The sequence below is a fragment of the Carcharhinus amblyrhynchos genome, chromosome 17 (assembly GCF_965287045.1).
Source record: "Carcharhinus amblyrhynchos chromosome 17, sCarAmb.v2.hapA, whole genome shotgun sequence".
Lineage (NCBI taxonomy): Eukaryota > Metazoa > Chordata > Chondrichthyes > Carcharhiniformes > Carcharhinidae > Carcharhinus > Carcharhinus amblyrhynchos.
The window spans coordinates 46,848,573-46,866,633 of NC_137340.1; the positions used below are offsets into that span (position 1 = coordinate 46,848,573).

Here is an 18,061-nt window from a genome sequence, read left to right on the forward strand (position 1 = left end):
TTTATAAAAACTCTTGCTATCCTTTTTTATATTAAGCGCTAGCCCAGCTTCATAGTTTCTCCTACCCTTCCTTATCAACTTCTTTGTCAATCTTTGTTGACATTTAAACCTCTCCCAATCCTCTTCTCGCCCACTACTCTTAGCTACTCTAAATTCCTCCGCTTTTAGTTTAACACTTTCCTTCACCTCCTTTGTTATCCACGGCTTATTACCTCTCCTCCTACTATCCTTTTTGACCATCGGAATAAATTTCCGTTGAGCACCAAGAAAGATCTCCTTAAAGATCCTCCACTGCTCCTTAACAGACCCTCCCTCCAACGCGCTCTCCCAGTCCACATTCGCCAATTCTTCTCTCATCCCACCGTACTCCCCTCTGTTCAAACAAAGGGCGCGCGTCCGGGAACCCACTTTCTCCTCCTCCATCTGCACCAGAAACTCCACCATACAATGATCACTCTCCCCAAGAGGATCCTTCACCACAAGGTCCCTAATTCTACCCGTCTCATTACATAGCACCAGATCCAAGATAGCTCGCTCCCTCGTTGGCTCCAACACACACTGTTCGAGGAAACTATCCCGGCAGCATTCCAAGAACTCTTCCTCGAGCCCCCCACGTCCAACATGGGTCGACCAATCAATATGCAGATTGAAATCCCCCATAACTACGGCCGTCCCATTCCTGCACGCCGCACTTATTTGCGCGTTAACAGCCCGCCCCATCTCCAGATCATTATTCGGGGGCCTATAGACGACACCCACCAGCGTCTTCCTCCCTTTGCTGTTCCTAATCTCCACCCACAACGATTCCACCCTCTGCTCCTTGGCTCCAATATCATCCCTTGCTACCACCGTGATGCTATCCTTAATCAGCAGAGCTACGCCCCCCCCTTTTCCCTCCTGCCTATCCTTCCTAAACACTTGATAGCCCTGTACATTCAGCTCCCAGTCCCTGTCACCCTGCAGCCACATCTCTGTAATGGCCACCAGATCGTATCCATTTGTGTCGATCTGCGCCATCAGCTCATCCACTTTATTCCGAATGCTTCGTGCATTCAGATAAAGTGCTTTCATCCCAGCCTTCACCTGGACCCTATTTGCCGCAACGCCACCAACTATACTCACGCCCCCTACTCCCTCTATTATTGGGACATCCTCGGCCTCTTCCCTTACATGTACACTCTCCTTAACTTTAGACCTCGTAAGGTCACCTACCCTCACACCCTCTCTCTCTCTCTCTCTCTCTCTCTCTCTCCCCCCCCCCCAATTAGTTTAAAGCCCTGTCTACAGTCCTCTTTACTCGATTCGCCAGCACTCTGGTCCCAGCACGGTTCAGACCAACCCCATCCCTCCCGAACAGGTCCCACCTACCCCAATACTGGTGCCAATGCCCCATAAATTCAAACCCATTCCTCCCACACCAATCCCTGAGCCACCCATTCACTTCCTTAATCCTGTCAACCCTACGCCCATCTGCACACGGTTCAGGCAGTAGCCCAGAGATAACCACCTTGTCGGTTCTACTTTTTAATTTCATCCCAGCTTCTCATACTCCCTCCCCAGATCCTCAGTCTGCATTTTGCTTACGTCGCCGGCACCCACATGTACCACAACGACCGGATTCTCACCCTCCCACTCCAGGTTCCTCTGCAGCCCAGCTGCGACATCCCGGACCCGAGCACCAGGCAGACAACACACCCTTCTGTGCACTTTGTCATTGTGACAAAGGACAGTGTCAATACCCTTCACCCCACTACCCCCAATAACTACTACGTTCCTTTTCCTTTTCTCTTTGCCTATGTCCTGCTGCAGTACTGTACCATGTGCAGCTTGCTCACCAACCTCACCTGCCTCGTTCTCGTCCAACTTGGAAGCAAGAACCTCAAACCTGTTATGCAGATTAAGAGGCTGAGGCCTCCGCTCCTCACCCCCCTTCCTCTTCCCAGTAGCCCCCTCTTGTCCCTGACCCTTAGAGTTAGCCAGTCTAGGGGGGGTGGATGTCACTTGCACCCCATTGACAATGGCACCCTCTCTCCCCTTGATGAGCCTCAGTGTCTGTAGCTCAGAGGCCAGCTCATTTACCCTGAGCTGGAGCTCCTCCAGCAACCTGCACTTACTGCAGACAGTTTACCCTGATGATATTGAAGACCTGGAACACTCTGCCTGAAAAATTATTACACAGACACATGTCACATTTAAGAAGTATTTGTATATGCAGCAAGAAGTGGAAAGTAGGATTAGGATGAGTAGTTGTTTCTGCATAGCACAATGGGCCAAAAGGTCTCCTTCTGTGCCATTAAATTTAATTATTCTGTGATTTTGTGTGACCTGCTAAAAGTGCACACTGTGTCAATATAATGAAAAATTCACTTTACATCAGCACAAAATGACTGTTATACTGATGAACTGTGCATTTTGGGGTCACTTTTCCAATGGTTTTTGACCATCTAGAGAAACTATGCCTGAATTAGTTTAGAAAACTTGACCTGATATTTTTGAAATGTAACTTGGGAAGGAATTCTTAACTCAAAACTGATTTAAATTTAGCCTGTTGAACATGCCATCTTCTATAATTAAGTTTATTTTTAGTGGTCAATGGCTTATTTTTGGTTCTCCTGTTAACACTTTTTTTTGAAAAAGGAACAAGATTAATCAACCCCTTCCTTCATTTATGGGATACTTTTGCAGTGCCAGTCTGTTCTTCAGAGTAAAGCACCAGGAAAGGCCATCTTAAATCTGAATTCCCAACTTCAGGAATAAGTCTTCCACCCCCTCTTTAGGATGTTGTCTGCAATACTACATCTTTCTCGTAGTATGGAAATTACTTATAATTTTCAAAGCAGCTATTCCAAGAGTGAAAAAAAACTAAAAAAAAGTTTACTTTTGGGAACACAACATTTAATTTCACAAAAAACTGAAATCATTGGGAATTGTGAATACAAGCATAATGCATCTCAAGGAAAATCATAATGAATGATCAGGAAGCAACAATTTGAACTGTTGCTAAGATCCAAGGATTTCAACCTTTTCATTCATTTAAAATAATGAGCAACCAGAGTAAGGCCATAGTGCAGAACACTATTGAAGTTTGAAAAAAAAGTGAGATAAATTTGGCCTTTAGGTTTAAATTTAGGTTATGCAAGCTTTTGTTTTGAAAGCCTGAAGATTTTAAGAGGAAGGACAATCTGAGGGAGAAGCAGAATTTCATTGAAGTGTAGTCACTGTTGTGACGAAGGAAATGTGACTGCCAATGTGCACACAGCAAGCTCCCACAAACAGTAACGTGAAATTGTGTTTGCAGGGATTCCTCCCTTGTTCTTTGAAATTCTGCTGTGGGACCTTATACATCCACCCAGAAGGCAGAAGGAATCTTGGTTTAACGTCTCGTCCAAAAGTGGCACCTACAGCAATACAACACTCTTGCAGCAATTTTTTTTCCCATTTACACTGGAGTGTAAATTTTGAAATCTTTAAGAAGAGTGAGTTAAAGATTGTGATGAGTAACGTCAACCTAGTGATGCTTTAGGGAAGAGGAAGTGCAAGATGGAGCAAAGAAAATTTGGAGGACCACAAACTATAATAAAGACTTTAAAATTCAAAGTTCATATTGCTGATTTGTACAAGTGGGAAGTGATGTTCTTCAAGGATCAGTGCTGGAACTGCTGCTAAAACTGTATTTACATAAACAATTTGGTTCTGGAGTTGGAAGTACAATTTCAAGATTTATGGATAACACCAAATTAGGGAAGAGGTGGGTTAGAATTAATAGACTGCGACAAAGCAGAATTGGTGTATGATTGACAAATTAATAAAAAGTAAGTTGAGGCCATTCAGTTCAGTTTGGTCCATGTCAGTGTTAATGTTTCATGCAAGCTTCCTCCCACCCTATCATCTAACTCCATCAGGCATAGCCTTTTATTCCTTTTTCCTTCGTATTTATATAGAATGTGGAGTTGGTGAAAAGTAAGAGAATGGGTTGTTTGCTGGCTTCAAGACAGAAAACAGGGAGAGAAGAAAGAGTGCAATAAATGGGAAGTAGTGTTCCATATGGATCAGTGCTATTCACAATTCACATTAATGATTTGGACTTTGGAATCAAACCACAATTTCTAAATTTACAGATGACACCACATTGGAGGAAGTAGCCAATGCTGAGAGGGACTGTCACAGGAGTATAATGTAAACTTGGAGAATGATAAATAGTTGGTAAAAAGTTCAATATAGAAAAATGGAGGGAGTACACTTTGTTAGGGAGAAAAGGATGGTCACTAGAAGGTCCAAGTCTAGCTGGGGTAGAGGAACAAAGATTTTGGAGGACATATGCACCAATCATCAATAGTTGCAATACAGGTTACATGGCCAAAAAAAAAAGCAAACCAAGCACTAGGCTTTATTTCCAGAGGGATAGAATTGAAAATGAAGTAAGTTATGGTAAACCTGTATTAAACCTTGCTTAGATCACTGTGTAGTTCTTGTTGCCACATTATAAATAAGGTATAGAAGTACCGGAGAGGGCATAGAGAAGATTTATAAGGATGATATCAGAAATACGTGGGTTTTCGTACGAACAAAGAATTGATAGGCGGAGGTGTGACCTTAAAACATATAGGATTCTCCAGGGACTTGACAGAGTAAATGCTGAGAGGATGTTCCTCTCATGGGAAAGTCTAGAATCAGAGGGCATTGTTTCAGAATAAAAGGGTACCAATTTAAAACTGAGATGAGGAGGAATTTCTTCTGAGGGTTGAGTGTCTTTGGAACTCCTTGGCGCAGACAGCTGTGAATGTAAAGTCCTTGTGTATGTTTAAGGCTGATGGATTTTTGATCAGTAAGGGGTTACAGGGAAAGGGCCGGAAAGTGGACGTAAGAAATGTTGGATCAACCATAATCCCATTGAATGACAGAACAGGCCTGAGGTGCCAAATGACCTACTCCTGCTCCTATTTCTGATGGTATTAGTAGAGATCTTTAAAATTATGAAAGATTTTGGTAGTGTGGATGCAAACAGAATATTTCCTCCTGTGGGGATTGTATAACAATATAAGATAGTTACCAAGAATTCAGAACAAGCGTCTTCACCGAAAGAGTGGTAAGAATATGGAACTTTGTACCACAAGAAGTGGCTGAAGAGAATAGTATCAATGTATGTAAGGGGAAACCAGATGAGCATATGAGGGAGAAGGAATAGAAAGTAATGATGTTTAGTTTAAATGAGAAAAGTTAAGAGACGTGGGTAGCCTATAAACAGCAGCAGGGACTGTTTGGCCAAATATCTCTTTGTCTGCAATATGTCCTATTCCATTTTGAGTTGTGCCAGGAAAATGAAGAAAAGTAAAATATGAAAGTAAACCAGCAAAATACACACAACCTGATTTGAAGAACATTTACATGCAAGTAAAAAAAGGAAGAAATTGGCCAAAGTAAACATGAGTCCTTTAGAGGTAAAACAAAATCAATTATAAGCGAATAAGTAAATAACAGCTTTTAAACCAAACTCGTCTAACTTTTGTGTCAGGGGTGTACATTTCATTTTTTTCTCACTCGAGACCAGTGAGCAGATTTCAATAAGATATGAATTTCAAAAAGAGTCGAATATGAAGAAAAAATCAACTTGCTGAGCTAAAGCAATGTCAAAGCAATAAATTGATTATTTAAAAAAGAGGAATTCATAAAATTGTCCATGAGAATGTTTTGTCTGGCTCTCTTCCAGTCTCGAGGTGTTTGCTAACTCACCCACACATGCAGGGGGATGAGAGTGACTGAGAACCCTGAGACTGGGAGTGAGCCAGATGCACTCGTTTGTGTCCTCATTCACTCGCCTGCTCACTCACCTTCTCCCACCCTCTGAGGAGAACTTGAGTAGAATGTGTCTATTTTCTGGAGGTTAGAAATGAAAAGAAGGATGTTTTTAATGGGATGTGGCTAAGCCAGCATTTTTATTGCCCATTCTTAATTGCCCTTGAGAAGGTGGCAGTGAGCCATGTTCTTGAATCACCGCAGTCCATGCGGTGTAGGAAGGGAGTGCCATGATTATGACCCAGAGGTCAAAGTAGAGGTAAACTCATTGAATTATATAAAATCCCCAGAAGGCTGAACAGAGTAGATGCTGATGTGCTGTTTTCCCTAGTTAAAGAATCTAGAACTAGGGATCATAATCTAGAAGAAGGGGTCGGCCATTTAAGACTGAGATGAGAAATTTCTTATTCGCAGGATTGGTGAATCTTTCGAATTCTTTCTTCCAAAGGGCTGATTAGTCTTAGTGTATATTCAGTGTCGAAATAGATTATTGAACACTAAGAGAATCAAGGGATGTGAGGATAAGGTGGGGCAATGGGAGTTGAGGTACCAGTTCAGCCTACTCATGCTGCAAACACCCATGTGCCACCCTTAGTGTGTATTATTGTTAATTTGTTTTTGTCTGATCCTTAAGAGCTAGGAAAATATCTATTTCAATTTGTTATATGGCCTTATGAATGCTATACTTAAGCTTAGGTTTTTATCTTTTATTTCTGTGCATTATAACTAAGCTTTTAGATATAAACCACTTTTATCTTGGAGATCAAAACACATGGTTGTTGTTGCTTATAACCTCAGGCTATTTAATTTGTTTGAATGTTTTCTGCACAGCACTGAATAAATGTCTTCAATTAAGACTCTTTGTTTTTACATGGAATTAAAATCTTACTATAACTTCTGGCATAATCCAGGGAACCTGATAAATCTGGCTATTGTGCAACTGGTGGAGTATCTACCTGGAAGTCATTAAATTCATAAGCACAGTTATCTGTGATTTTTCAGATGCATAGTTTGATTTTGTTTTGTTAATGTATGTAATTTATAGCTCCTGATTAGTATTGATCCTTACAGATTCTTTCTGTACTAATAAAAACCAGAATGACGTTGCATTTAAAGTTGAAGCACTTTTCCAGTTCTGACGTGAATTGATCACTAAGTGGTCTTGTCCTGGAATGCATTGATTCAGAATGTGAGCTGTTTGGATTCTGTCACTCTTGCCTCATTGAGAAACTTGTGAATAATTTTGTGTCTCTGACTAGTACAGTATACATATTGATCAAATTCACAGCTTATTCAAGACTCCTATTTTTATTATTTAGTAATGGACAAAGCGATTTTCTTGCTCATGACACCAGCCTCTCCCACGTGGTTAATTCTATAGGGTGACCATTAAACCATTGTTTAGAGCATTCTACACAACCTATAGAGGGAGTTTTCCAGTCCCACTTTCCACAGGAATTGTAGCAGGCAGGCAACAGATCATGCAAATGTCCGTTGACCTCGGGTGGGATTTTCCAGTTGGGGCAAGCAGAGCCGGAAAACCCCACCCTCTATCTGTGTTTTACGTTATCTTCCTTCCATTGATGCAGTTAAGGTTGTGCAAACCATTTGGAACATAGGACCAGGAGTTGGCCATTTCGCCCCTCGAGCCTATTCCTTCATTCAGTGAGATCATGACTGATCTGTGGCCTAACTCTGAATACCTGCCTTTGGCCATATCTCATACCTTTGCCTAACAAACATTTATCGATCTCAGATTTAAAATTAACAACTGATCTAACATCAACTACTGTTTGTGGAAGAGGGTTCAAAACCTCTACCCTTCCTGTGTGGAAATACTTCCTAACATCTCTCCTGAATGGCCTGGCCCTAATTTTTAGACAATGCCCCTTGTTCTACAATGTCCAACCAGTAGAAATTGTTTGTCTTTACGTACTTTGTCTTTTCCTGTTAACATCTTGAAGACTTTGACCAGATCATCTCTTAACTTTCTAAATTCTAGAGAAAACAGGTTTAATTTGTATAATCTCTCCTCATAACATAACCCTGAAATCTAGGTATCATTCTTGTAAACCTATGTTGTACTCTGTCCTAGGCCAATATATCCTTTATCAAATGAGGATTACTTATTCTTGTCAGAGTCCAGAATTGTTTGCTTTGTTCAATCTAACATTTGTTGGGTGTATTTTGACTATTAGTGCACTGCGACAGATACTTCTAGCAAGTTGAAGTAGTGGACGTTATCTGTCTTACACACTAGCAAATGGAGGATAAAGGATTGAATGAAGCACAGAATGAAATTGAGTTTCCCACTACCATTATCAACAATTTGCATATTTAGTCCACTTTGGTATTAGTTGAAGATAACCAAAGTAAACATTTGATAGGGGTGTAGTTAGCGAAAAACAGGTTGTCTATGCACGATTGGTACAGGATGACTTGCCCTTATGCATAATGTAATATCAAATCGTAAGAAAGATTAATTGCAGTTTTTTTTTGGATAATTTATAAAATTGCCAAGGAACTACTTTTCATATACATTTCCATGTTGGTAAAACAACACAAATGGTTTCAGTTAGTAAAATGAAATAATATTTACCTTTTTAGTATATCTTGATATAGTCATGGTACATGTTACAAATTAGAAAAATTAGCTTGCCATGTACACCTTTGCATCAGTGCAGCCTATTGCCCCACGATTACTGAATCATCGGGAAAGACATTGTACCCTTCTTTACATTTGTAATTTAGTTAAAATGTAGCAAATGATCATAAGAGTCACGTAGCTCAGAAAACATGTTGCCTTCTCTGTGGTGTGATTTTTTTTTGAATGATGACTATAAAAGTAAGGAGCCAGCTTCATGTCCAACGTTGTGTTTTTTTTAAAACTCAGGTACAAGTACAAACACAAGGACTAGAAGAGAAGTACCATAAACTTGAAAATATTGTTACCTGTATATTTGACAAACTCAAACTGTCACTTCAACACCTGATGTGCATAACAAGCAATGAGAGTACAATGTGGGGATGAGGCATGAAATTTATTTGAAGCAAGGAGTTGCAGACTTTTACTAAAGCAACAGTAATCCAGTTGAAATGATCAGTTGAGTATATTTGACCTGCTGTTTCTAAGCATTCTACGCAATTAAAAAATTCAGTTTAGTTTAGAAGTATCAAAGTTCTGCAGAAGTTATTTCTCTTCCAGACAGCCTCCTCATCTGAAACTCTTAGCACTTTAATTTTGAAGTTCTTATTCAGCAAGGATAGTTGAAGCTTCTGTGGTATGTTTCCAACCCATATCTTTGATCTCTTTTTCTCATGCCTATGAAACGCAGGGAATTCGGATTTATTATTTGGTAACTGATTTGTCCTGCTGAAGGTTTGGAAAAGGTTGTGGTTAATGTGGTTGTCAAAGTGGTGGACTGTGTTCTAGATCAGAACAGCAAAGTTTGTTAGTTGCAGTTTAATACGCATAAATTAATGTGATATTTGTGGCTTGAGATGTTCAATGATAGGTCCAAGCTTTTCTACCCCTTTTTCCCCCATTTCTCCCATCCCTCAATGTTGAATTTCAGTTTTGTCTTTTGGTATCATGATGGCATTTAATTAGGTGCTTCTGGATTGAAAATTTATCTGCACGAAACTGATTATTCGATCACATCTATTTCTTCCTGTAGTCTATGTTATGCAAAATAATCTTCTAAAATAAGTTCTTCTGGACCGGATTTTGTTCTTGTTTTCCTTACATTGTGAACCGAGTGTAAGGTGCATTTTACTAAATAGTTAATCTGTTGTAGACTAAATGAAATTATTAGATTAATGATATTTAATTGTCGTAGGAAATACTATGGTTAAAATTTGCCTGACTAGGCGTAAGATCTTAAATATTTTTTCTCTCACCCCAAATGTGTCTTTGTTTTGGTTGTCTGTTTCTCCTCCATGTGCTGCCCCTTCCCACCCCCATCTATCATGCCATCTCACATGAGCAATCAATAAGCATTTATACTTGAAAATTGTGTCTGCTATAAAAGCCATTCTCAATTTTTTTTTCTTTCTTTGAAGGCTGGGAGGACCAGATCCACTGGATTACATTAGCATGTATAGAAATCCAGGAAATCCAACACAGGACGTTCCAGAGCACTGGCATTATGTCAGTTTTGGATTGAGTGACTTATATGGTGACAATAGAGTTCATGAGTAAGTACCATAAAAGAAAAACCTCATACACTGGAATTCCTAAAATAAAGAGAACATTATTTGTTTGGTTGTAAAATACTTGCATATTGCTGAAAAAAGGAGACATGATTTTGAAGATTATTGTTTTGTACTCATCAGGGTAGCTTGCAAGAAAATACCTGTAGTAAAGGGAACAACAATTTATACTTCATGAAAATGATTGGTTGGCACGTGAACTCTGGTAGAGACAGGAAACCATAAGGAGCACAACAGGAAACAGTTAACTGTTGTTCCAATGCTTTAGTTTAATTTTTTAAAAAAGGCCGTGCCTGGATGTGTTCCTGCAGATGATACATTCCTGCATATGCGAGTCTGACTGATGATCTTAAATTAGGCAGCATGGTGGTGCTGTGGTTAGTACAGTTGCCTCACAGCAGCAGAGACTTGGGTTTGATTCCAGCCTTGGGTGATTGTCTGCGCAGAGTTTGAACGTCCTTCCTTTGTCTGTGTGAGTTCACTCCGGATGCTCCAGTTTCCTCCCACTGTTCAAAGATGTGCAGGTTAGGTAACTGGCAATGCTAAATTCCCCCTTATGGTCCCAAAAATATGTACGTTGGGGTACCAGTGGGTTAAATACATGGGGTGACCGGTATCGCTGAAGATTCGGTGCAAACTTGATGAACCAAATGGCCTCCTACACTGTGGCAATTCTATGTTTGTTAGTGTGTTTCTTGGCACACTGGGAATTGTTCAGCATCTGCTCTACAATTACGGAATCACATCTAACATTTGGCATTGGGCGGGACTCACCAGCAGAATTCTGTGGTCCTGCAGTAGTGAATGGAGTGCCAAATTTTCCATCCTTGCTGGCAGCAGCATTAGGGAATGAATGGCTGGAGAATTCTGCATTTTGCAAGCATTGACTGGTTGAGTATGGCCAGTTCAGTGTCCATTGCGAACAACTGAAGGGATGTGCAGTTTGATATGTTCACTAGTCGTTGGGATGTACAGCTTACGTAATTGGCATTGCACTACATTGAAATTCATATAACACATTACTCATTTGTGTGGTAGGCATAGAGTCATGTTCCCTTGATGGAAGCATCCTGTTAGTGGAAAATATGAGTTGTGTTGGTACTGCATAGTAATGATGTGAAGCAAGCAGCTTCGCCTGTTGCTCAAATATTTGAAATACCTTCAACCCGAGTAGACTTGGGTCCGAAAGTGGTGGCCTTAGGCCCATATGAGACCTGATTGCATTACCCTTTAACCTGGTGGAGAGTTTTAATATGTGTTATTTTGGTGCCAAGCTTGCTTGGTGAACAGATGATTTAGTACCTATTCATGAGATTACTGATGAGGCCAATTGTATGGTGGATGGAGCTGTAGGAATTCTAGTATTTATATTTACCAGTGGAGATAGGCTTGTGGTAGACAAAAGTTGCAAACCTGTAAGTGGATTTCTCAATTATCTCAAATTGTTACATTGCTGCATTTCAGAGGCGAATTTCTGCAGGGATGGAGCGCATTCAGCTATAAGGAGATTCTTGCATGTTGCAGCAGGGTCAAATAAAGCAGGTATTTCATCCATGCATTGGAAATGTGCAAAGTCACTTGTTATTATACGCTTTGGGATTGCTGCAACTCCATGTGCTATCAGATTGGCTCTGTTGGCAATTTGATAAATAGTGCCTAAGCTCACTATGCAAGTTTGACACTGAAATAGGATAATGGCTATCATGATCAGATCATTGCTTGATATGGATTGCATATATGCACAAATGGGCCTAAGGCTGCCATTTTGGAACCTGAAAAGTATCCAGTCTATGCTGGAATGCCAAGGTATGTCAAAAATTTGAGCAACAGGTGAAGCTAGTCATTTCATGCTGCAGCAACAGGGTGATATTTTCAACTAACAAGTTGCTTTTTGCAAGCCAAAAAGACTTTCTGCCTTAGAAGAAAATGAGTAATGTGTTTTAAAATTTCAGCCCTGATGCAATGTGAGTTACATAAATACAGTCCAACTGTTGGATTGTATCAAAAAGCACATCCCTTTGGCTATTCACAATGAGCAGAGTACTGACTATACTCAGCCAGCCAGTGCTTGCTAAAATCGGAACGTACTGTGTGACATTAGATGTGATTTAACTGCACTTGCTGAATAATCCCTAATGTGTTAAGAATTACGCTAACAACCAATTTAATATTGTCAATCAGGCTCACAATGTGGCTCATTGGCACTTGTTAGCTACATTTATTCATAAACAGGCAAAAGGAACATGTCCAGGTATTATGTCTTTATTCAATTAAACAAAAGCATGGGAAACAATAGTCTCCTGGTGCATTCACCATGGCAATGCCTTGTCCAATCAGAGTTGACTTTTCAACCAATCAGCATCCTTTTTCATGCAATGTAAATTGTTGCTCCCTTTGAAATTTGAAATTCTTGCATCTGTCTTGATGAGTGTAAGACAAAAAGCTTTAATAATGTCTTTTTCCAGCAGTTCTCGATCATAATGTTTCTTACTGGACAAGAAAATGAACAGTGTTTGATTTAGTTCTGAGGAAGTAAATCAAAGAGAAGAAAGCAACTGGGGAATATTGACCACAACATAAGATTAAAGCAAGAATATAAAAGGATAATGAAGGTCACTGCAGTATCAGTGTTGGCTAAAGTTGGATTATGCTTTTCAGACACTAAAGTCTACCCTTTAATGCCAATTTTGGAACCATTGTCAGAAATAGAGCTCACCAAATGCTTGATATAGGTGCTACCTTATATAATGGTTTAACTCCAAAGGAAATTAATTTTTTAAAAATGAAGTATCTTTGTATTTAAATATTGTTTTGCAGTAATTTCGAGGGGATTTTCTCAGTAATTTAGTTGCAGTGTTAATGTAAGCCTACTTGTGACTAATAAACTTTAAAACTTTTAACTTTTCTTCAGGTTTTAGGCTCACTGTGTGAATTAGTTTTAAAATTGAATCAAAGTCAGGGTTAAATGTGGTTGTGAGATGTTGCTAATGGATGAAATAAGCAACAAATAAATGATTGTTGTGTTATCTGTTGAAGTAATTTATTGAATTGATGTAACCTGTTCTGTGTCTCTATATATGGATTTGAATTTTAAATGTTGTTGCCCTTGCATCTTTGACGTGTCCTCAATGCAGTGATCCACAGAGTGCACTGTGAAATGAATTAATTTCTGGGGAAGGTCAATCTGGATTTTCTTTTTAAACTGTTCTGATATTTCAAAGAAAAGGATGCAATGCCTCTTCACCAGTAATGAACTTATTCTCAAGCTGATTTTCAGTCCTTTTCTAGATTTGGGTACTTTATTTGCAGTATCTCTGATTAAAGAAACCTGTTCAAAAATTAATACTTCAAACAAGAAAGGTTTTTCCAAAGTGTTTTAATCACTTTTGAAATCTAGTCACTGTTATAATGCAGATAAATATAAAGTTATGACATTACAATTCTTTTGAATTTTTAAGATTAATTTTTAGAACATAAGAACATAAGAAATAGGAGCAGGAGTAGGCCATCTGGCCCTTCGAGCCTGCACTGCCATTCAATAAGATCATGGCTGATCTGTCGTGGCTCAGTTCCACATTCCCGCCCTCTCCCCATAACCCTTAATCCCCTCTCTTATCAGAAACCCATCAACCCGCGTCTTAAAAAGGACTGAACTGTTGATTCAAAAGTGACTTCAGTGTCTTTTGTAATTTATTATTTGAGTTATTTCCTATGTATCTGTAGTGTAGTGTATTGTATGATTATTGAAAGTAATAATTGTTTGAAGTAATGCAGAGTTGACTGTACTTTCTTAACCTATCCTTCTAGATCCAAATATAGTAATTCGTATGGGATTCGAGTTGAAAGTATCGATATTGCTCGATCAGAGTTGCATTGTGATCTGAGAGAAAACCTGTGCGTCATGGGTTTTGTAAAAAAAAATTGGCTGCCAGTGAGATTTGCAAGCTGGCTAAGATTCACTTGTACCTAAACACTCGCTTAGAGCTGACCTACTTTTGTTGTCTCAGTCTGTTCGACAGACAAAGCAGTTATATGAAGAAAAGCAAATTATTCATGGCTTTGTAGGTGCAGAGTAGGTTAATTGAAGTTTACTTCAGTTCTGATTACAGTATAAAATTGCAGTGACCTGCCAACCATTCATTGAATTGTATAACTTTAATACTAGTTGGAAGAAGTCTTTTGTGATTGTCATATTGAGCCAGATCTGGGGAGGGCTGTACAACACCCCTATTTTGCATTGAATTATTGTGAGAAACCACTTAACTGAATTGTGTGGAATACAACTTTTATTTGTAAGGGTGTGATGTATGTATTGACCTAAACTTTGATTACAACATAGCTTCAAATTTAGATGCATGCAGTTTTGGATTGTTGAGTTCCAAGTTAAATATATATTTACAGGAATTTGTTCCTACTTAATAAAAGAAGAGTTGCAAATATGGGTTATGTTCTTCCAAGGTGTTTGTACATTGTTATGTCTTCCAATTATTAGGTTGACAATATGTTTAAATCTTGCTTGTGTGTCATTATTAGACCAAATAGTTTTTGAAAATTGATTTAAATATTGGTAATTTGCCCATATATAGCAGGCTCATTGACCAGTATGATATCAGGTTGTCAATTATTTTGACTTTACATATTTATCTTCCATAAAAAATGGTGAAGCTTAATAGTTGCAGTTTAAGGCCTATTTTGGTGTTGGCTTTAACTCCAGGATCCTGAAGAAAATGCCCAGAACTCTCTCTTTAAATGAACTTTGGACCTTTCATACTGGTTGCAGTATTGTGTCTATTCTGCCCATTTAAGAATGTGAACCTGCTTAATGTCTCTTTTCAGTTGTTTTGTTGGAAGCACATCTGCCTTGCAAACTTTTTAATCATATTGACCACCATGTAGAAACTGTTTTATTTGAGTGACAAACTTATTAATGGTGTATCATGATGCACGTGGTAATCATTGAATGTTTCCCTGATTGAAAATAACAACATTAGAAGAAAAAGCTGTGTTTTGGCTAGCAGAGTAGAAGTCTGTAACAGCTGTTAGAAGAAAATTCACTTCTCATTAGGGGAAAATGCATCGCTGTTACGATCCCAGTTGGTATAACTGGACGGAAACATCCGGAATGGAACCCTGGCTGAAAAGATTGTAATGTTTGTTTTAGAAAATATGGATGAACAGAGTCATAGGAATACCAATTAGTTTTTAATAACAAGAAAATACATTTATTAAACATTAAAAGTTTTATTGTAATACTACACCCTTTTACTCCCTCCGTTAGCTTCATAAATATACACAGTTTTAAGGTTAACACGGGTTACAAAGTATATCTTAGGCAATAATGGTCTCAGTAACAGGTGACAGGTAAGACTGAATGTCTGGATTTCTCCTCAAAATCCCCCAGATGATACTTATACAATGAGCCACCTTGCCTCACTGGACTCCACCTTCCATATGAGTAACTTCAAATTCCGCTTTCAAATCAGCACTATTTCATTTTTTTTTAAACAGTGCTTTCTCTGAGCTGTTTGTATTAAAAAAAATCCCCTCCATGTTTTCTAAACTACTCTTTCAAACCAAGCTTCCATTCCACTTTTAATGAGGAATCCAACATTCAGGTTTTACATCTCCCCTTCAGGATTTTTTTTCTCTGAGTTGTTTCACCACTGCTTTTAACTATCAATTCCCAGACTGTATTAAGATGGCAGCAGACTTTTGACTTGCGTCTGAAATCTGCTTTTCCACTTTAAATCTAGTTACTGCAGCTCTCTCTTTAACTCAGGACACTTGATCTGCCTTTCCCTTGAATTCTCCTAACCAGTACCTTGTGCAATTTCTTGATCTCTGTTCTCTTAACTTCAGTCTTCCTAAGAGATTATTTTTGTCCCAATTCCCTGGTTGTTTGGACTTTACCTGGTTCATTGGGAAGTCTGTCTCTTTGCAGCCCCCTTGTCCCGTACAACAATTCTCTGGTACAGTTGAGAGATGTTTAGCCCGGTGGCTTATCTCTAACTGTAAACGAATTTAACTTGAAAACTGAACTCAAAATCCTTCCTACCTTAAAAGGGCCCCCAGTGACCTAATTGCTAGACTATTAATCCAGAAATTTAGCTAATGTTCTGGGACCCTGGTTTGAATCCCACCATGGTAGATGGTGGAATTTGAATTAAATTTTTAAAAAATCTGGAATTAAGAATCTACTGATGACCGTGAAACCGTTGTTGATTGTCAGAGAAACCAACCTGGTTCCCTAATGTCCTTTAGGGAAGGAAATCTGCCGGTCTGGTCTACATGTGACTCCAGAGCTACAGCAATGTGGTTGACTCTAACTGCCCTCAGGTAACTAGGGATGGGCAACAAATGTGGGACAGCCAATAGCACCCATGTCCCATGAATGAATAAAAGAAAGCTGCAGAATTCCGGCCAGAATTCAAATATGTTATGGACCAACTGCAAACCCTAAAAATCAGTTAAATTTTTATGTTTCGCACTAGGAATTAGAAATGTAAACACGTGTGCAGGATTAAATGAAAAAACAGAATATTAATTTGGCGGTGTTTAGATCTTGTTACTTAGGCATTTTGTGTTCTGCATGTGGCTTATGCCACAATAGTATTTATTTTTTTGCACTACGAAATGCTTAAAAATTTTTGATGCATACCTATACTTTTCTAGTTAAATTTAGAAATTGTTATTCACTATTTGTGGTGAGAAGGTTTGCAAAATTACCCTTTTAACACAACTGGTGTTTTGAAAATATAACTTACACTCCTGCTGCTACCCACTGTAAGTCTGTTTTTATATAATAGTAATGTTGCTGAGTGTGACAGACCCTGACTGTAATAGAATGTAGGATCAAACAAAGCTCTTAACTGAGAAATTCCACCTTAAGGCATAAAACATTTCTAGTTCGTGTGCTTTTTATTTTCTCAGACTTAAAGCCAATTTGTTATTTATGTAAGAGCTTGCAGCTTTCTTATCTTGTTCTTGTAATCATCATTTAGTAAAGCTGGATTGGATTTATTTTTTTGCTTTCCTTCCATTTCTCCCTGCATTCACCTCCAATTCTACCAAAATGGCATGGAGGCTTATTTCAGTGATTTATCAAGTTTTTTTTTCCTTTCACTGTATTTGAATTGTGTTAAGCACAAGTGATCCCCTGTTGCTGTTTCTGTTTCTTATTCATATCTGTTCTAACATTTGGAGAATATTGTCATGTATCTGAAGTAACTTGATCACTCTCCATTTTTGAACTATACAATTTTTGGTACTGTCCAAACTTGTAGGGTAATGTACAGTATATGAATCTGATGTGCAGCAAGCATTTTTTTTTTTCAGTCCCTTGTCCTGAAATCACTAACTCACCCTGCAGTATTGTGGAAATTTTGGAGCCTAAGTTACAAAAATCATCTGTTGTCAATATAGAGAGATTTCCTGTGTTTGACGCAGATTGTGTCTGCAGAAAATGCTGCATAAACTCAACAGGTCTGGCAACATCTGTGGAGAGAGAAACGCAGTTAACCTTTTGAGTCCATTGACCCTTCTGGACTGCTGACAGACTTGCTCAGTTCTAGCATTTTCTGTTATTTCAGATTTCTAGCATCTGCAGTATTTATTTGTGACTATACATTTGTACTTTGCAGCTGAGACCATATGTTCAGGATCCAGAGGACTAGGGACCCTGTGTTTATCTGGCGGCACAGTGGTTAGCACTGCTGCCTCACTGCACCAGGAACCCGGGTTCAGTTCTGGTCTTGGTTCACTGTCTGGCGTTCGTACACTCTCCCTTTTATACATGGGTTTCCTCCGGGTGCCCTGGTTTCCCTCCACAGTCCAAAGATGTACAGGTTAAGTTGATTGGCCATGCTAAATTGACCCTAGTGTCAGTGGGATTAGTGGGGTAAATAAGTGTGGTTACTGGAATAGAGCCTGGGTGGGATTGTGGTCAGTGAAAACTCGATGGGCTGAGTGGCTTTCTGCACTGTAGGGGTTCTGTCTGCTGCTTTAAAATACAATTGTTGGATGCCAGAAAAATCAATAAACTAATCCCAGATCAAGA

The 18,061-nt window shown here is 39.0% G+C and overlaps 1 protein-coding gene across 4 annotated transcripts in view; it reads left to right on the forward strand.

Annotated features, from left to right (window-relative positions):
- The window catches only part of sufu (suppressor of fused homolog (Drosophila)), a 142,792-nt gene that overhangs the window by 7,662 nt on the left and 117,069 nt on the right, over positions 1-18,061 (forward strand). For all 4 annotated transcript variants that reach the window (XM_080205901.1, XM_080205900.1, XM_080205899.1 and 1 more), the window contains one exon: positions 9,856-9,990. In XM_080205901.1, the coding sequence (XP_080062027.1) occupies positions 9,856-9,990 (135 nt within the window). The remainder of the gene's footprint in view (positions 1-9,855; positions 9,991-18,061) is intronic.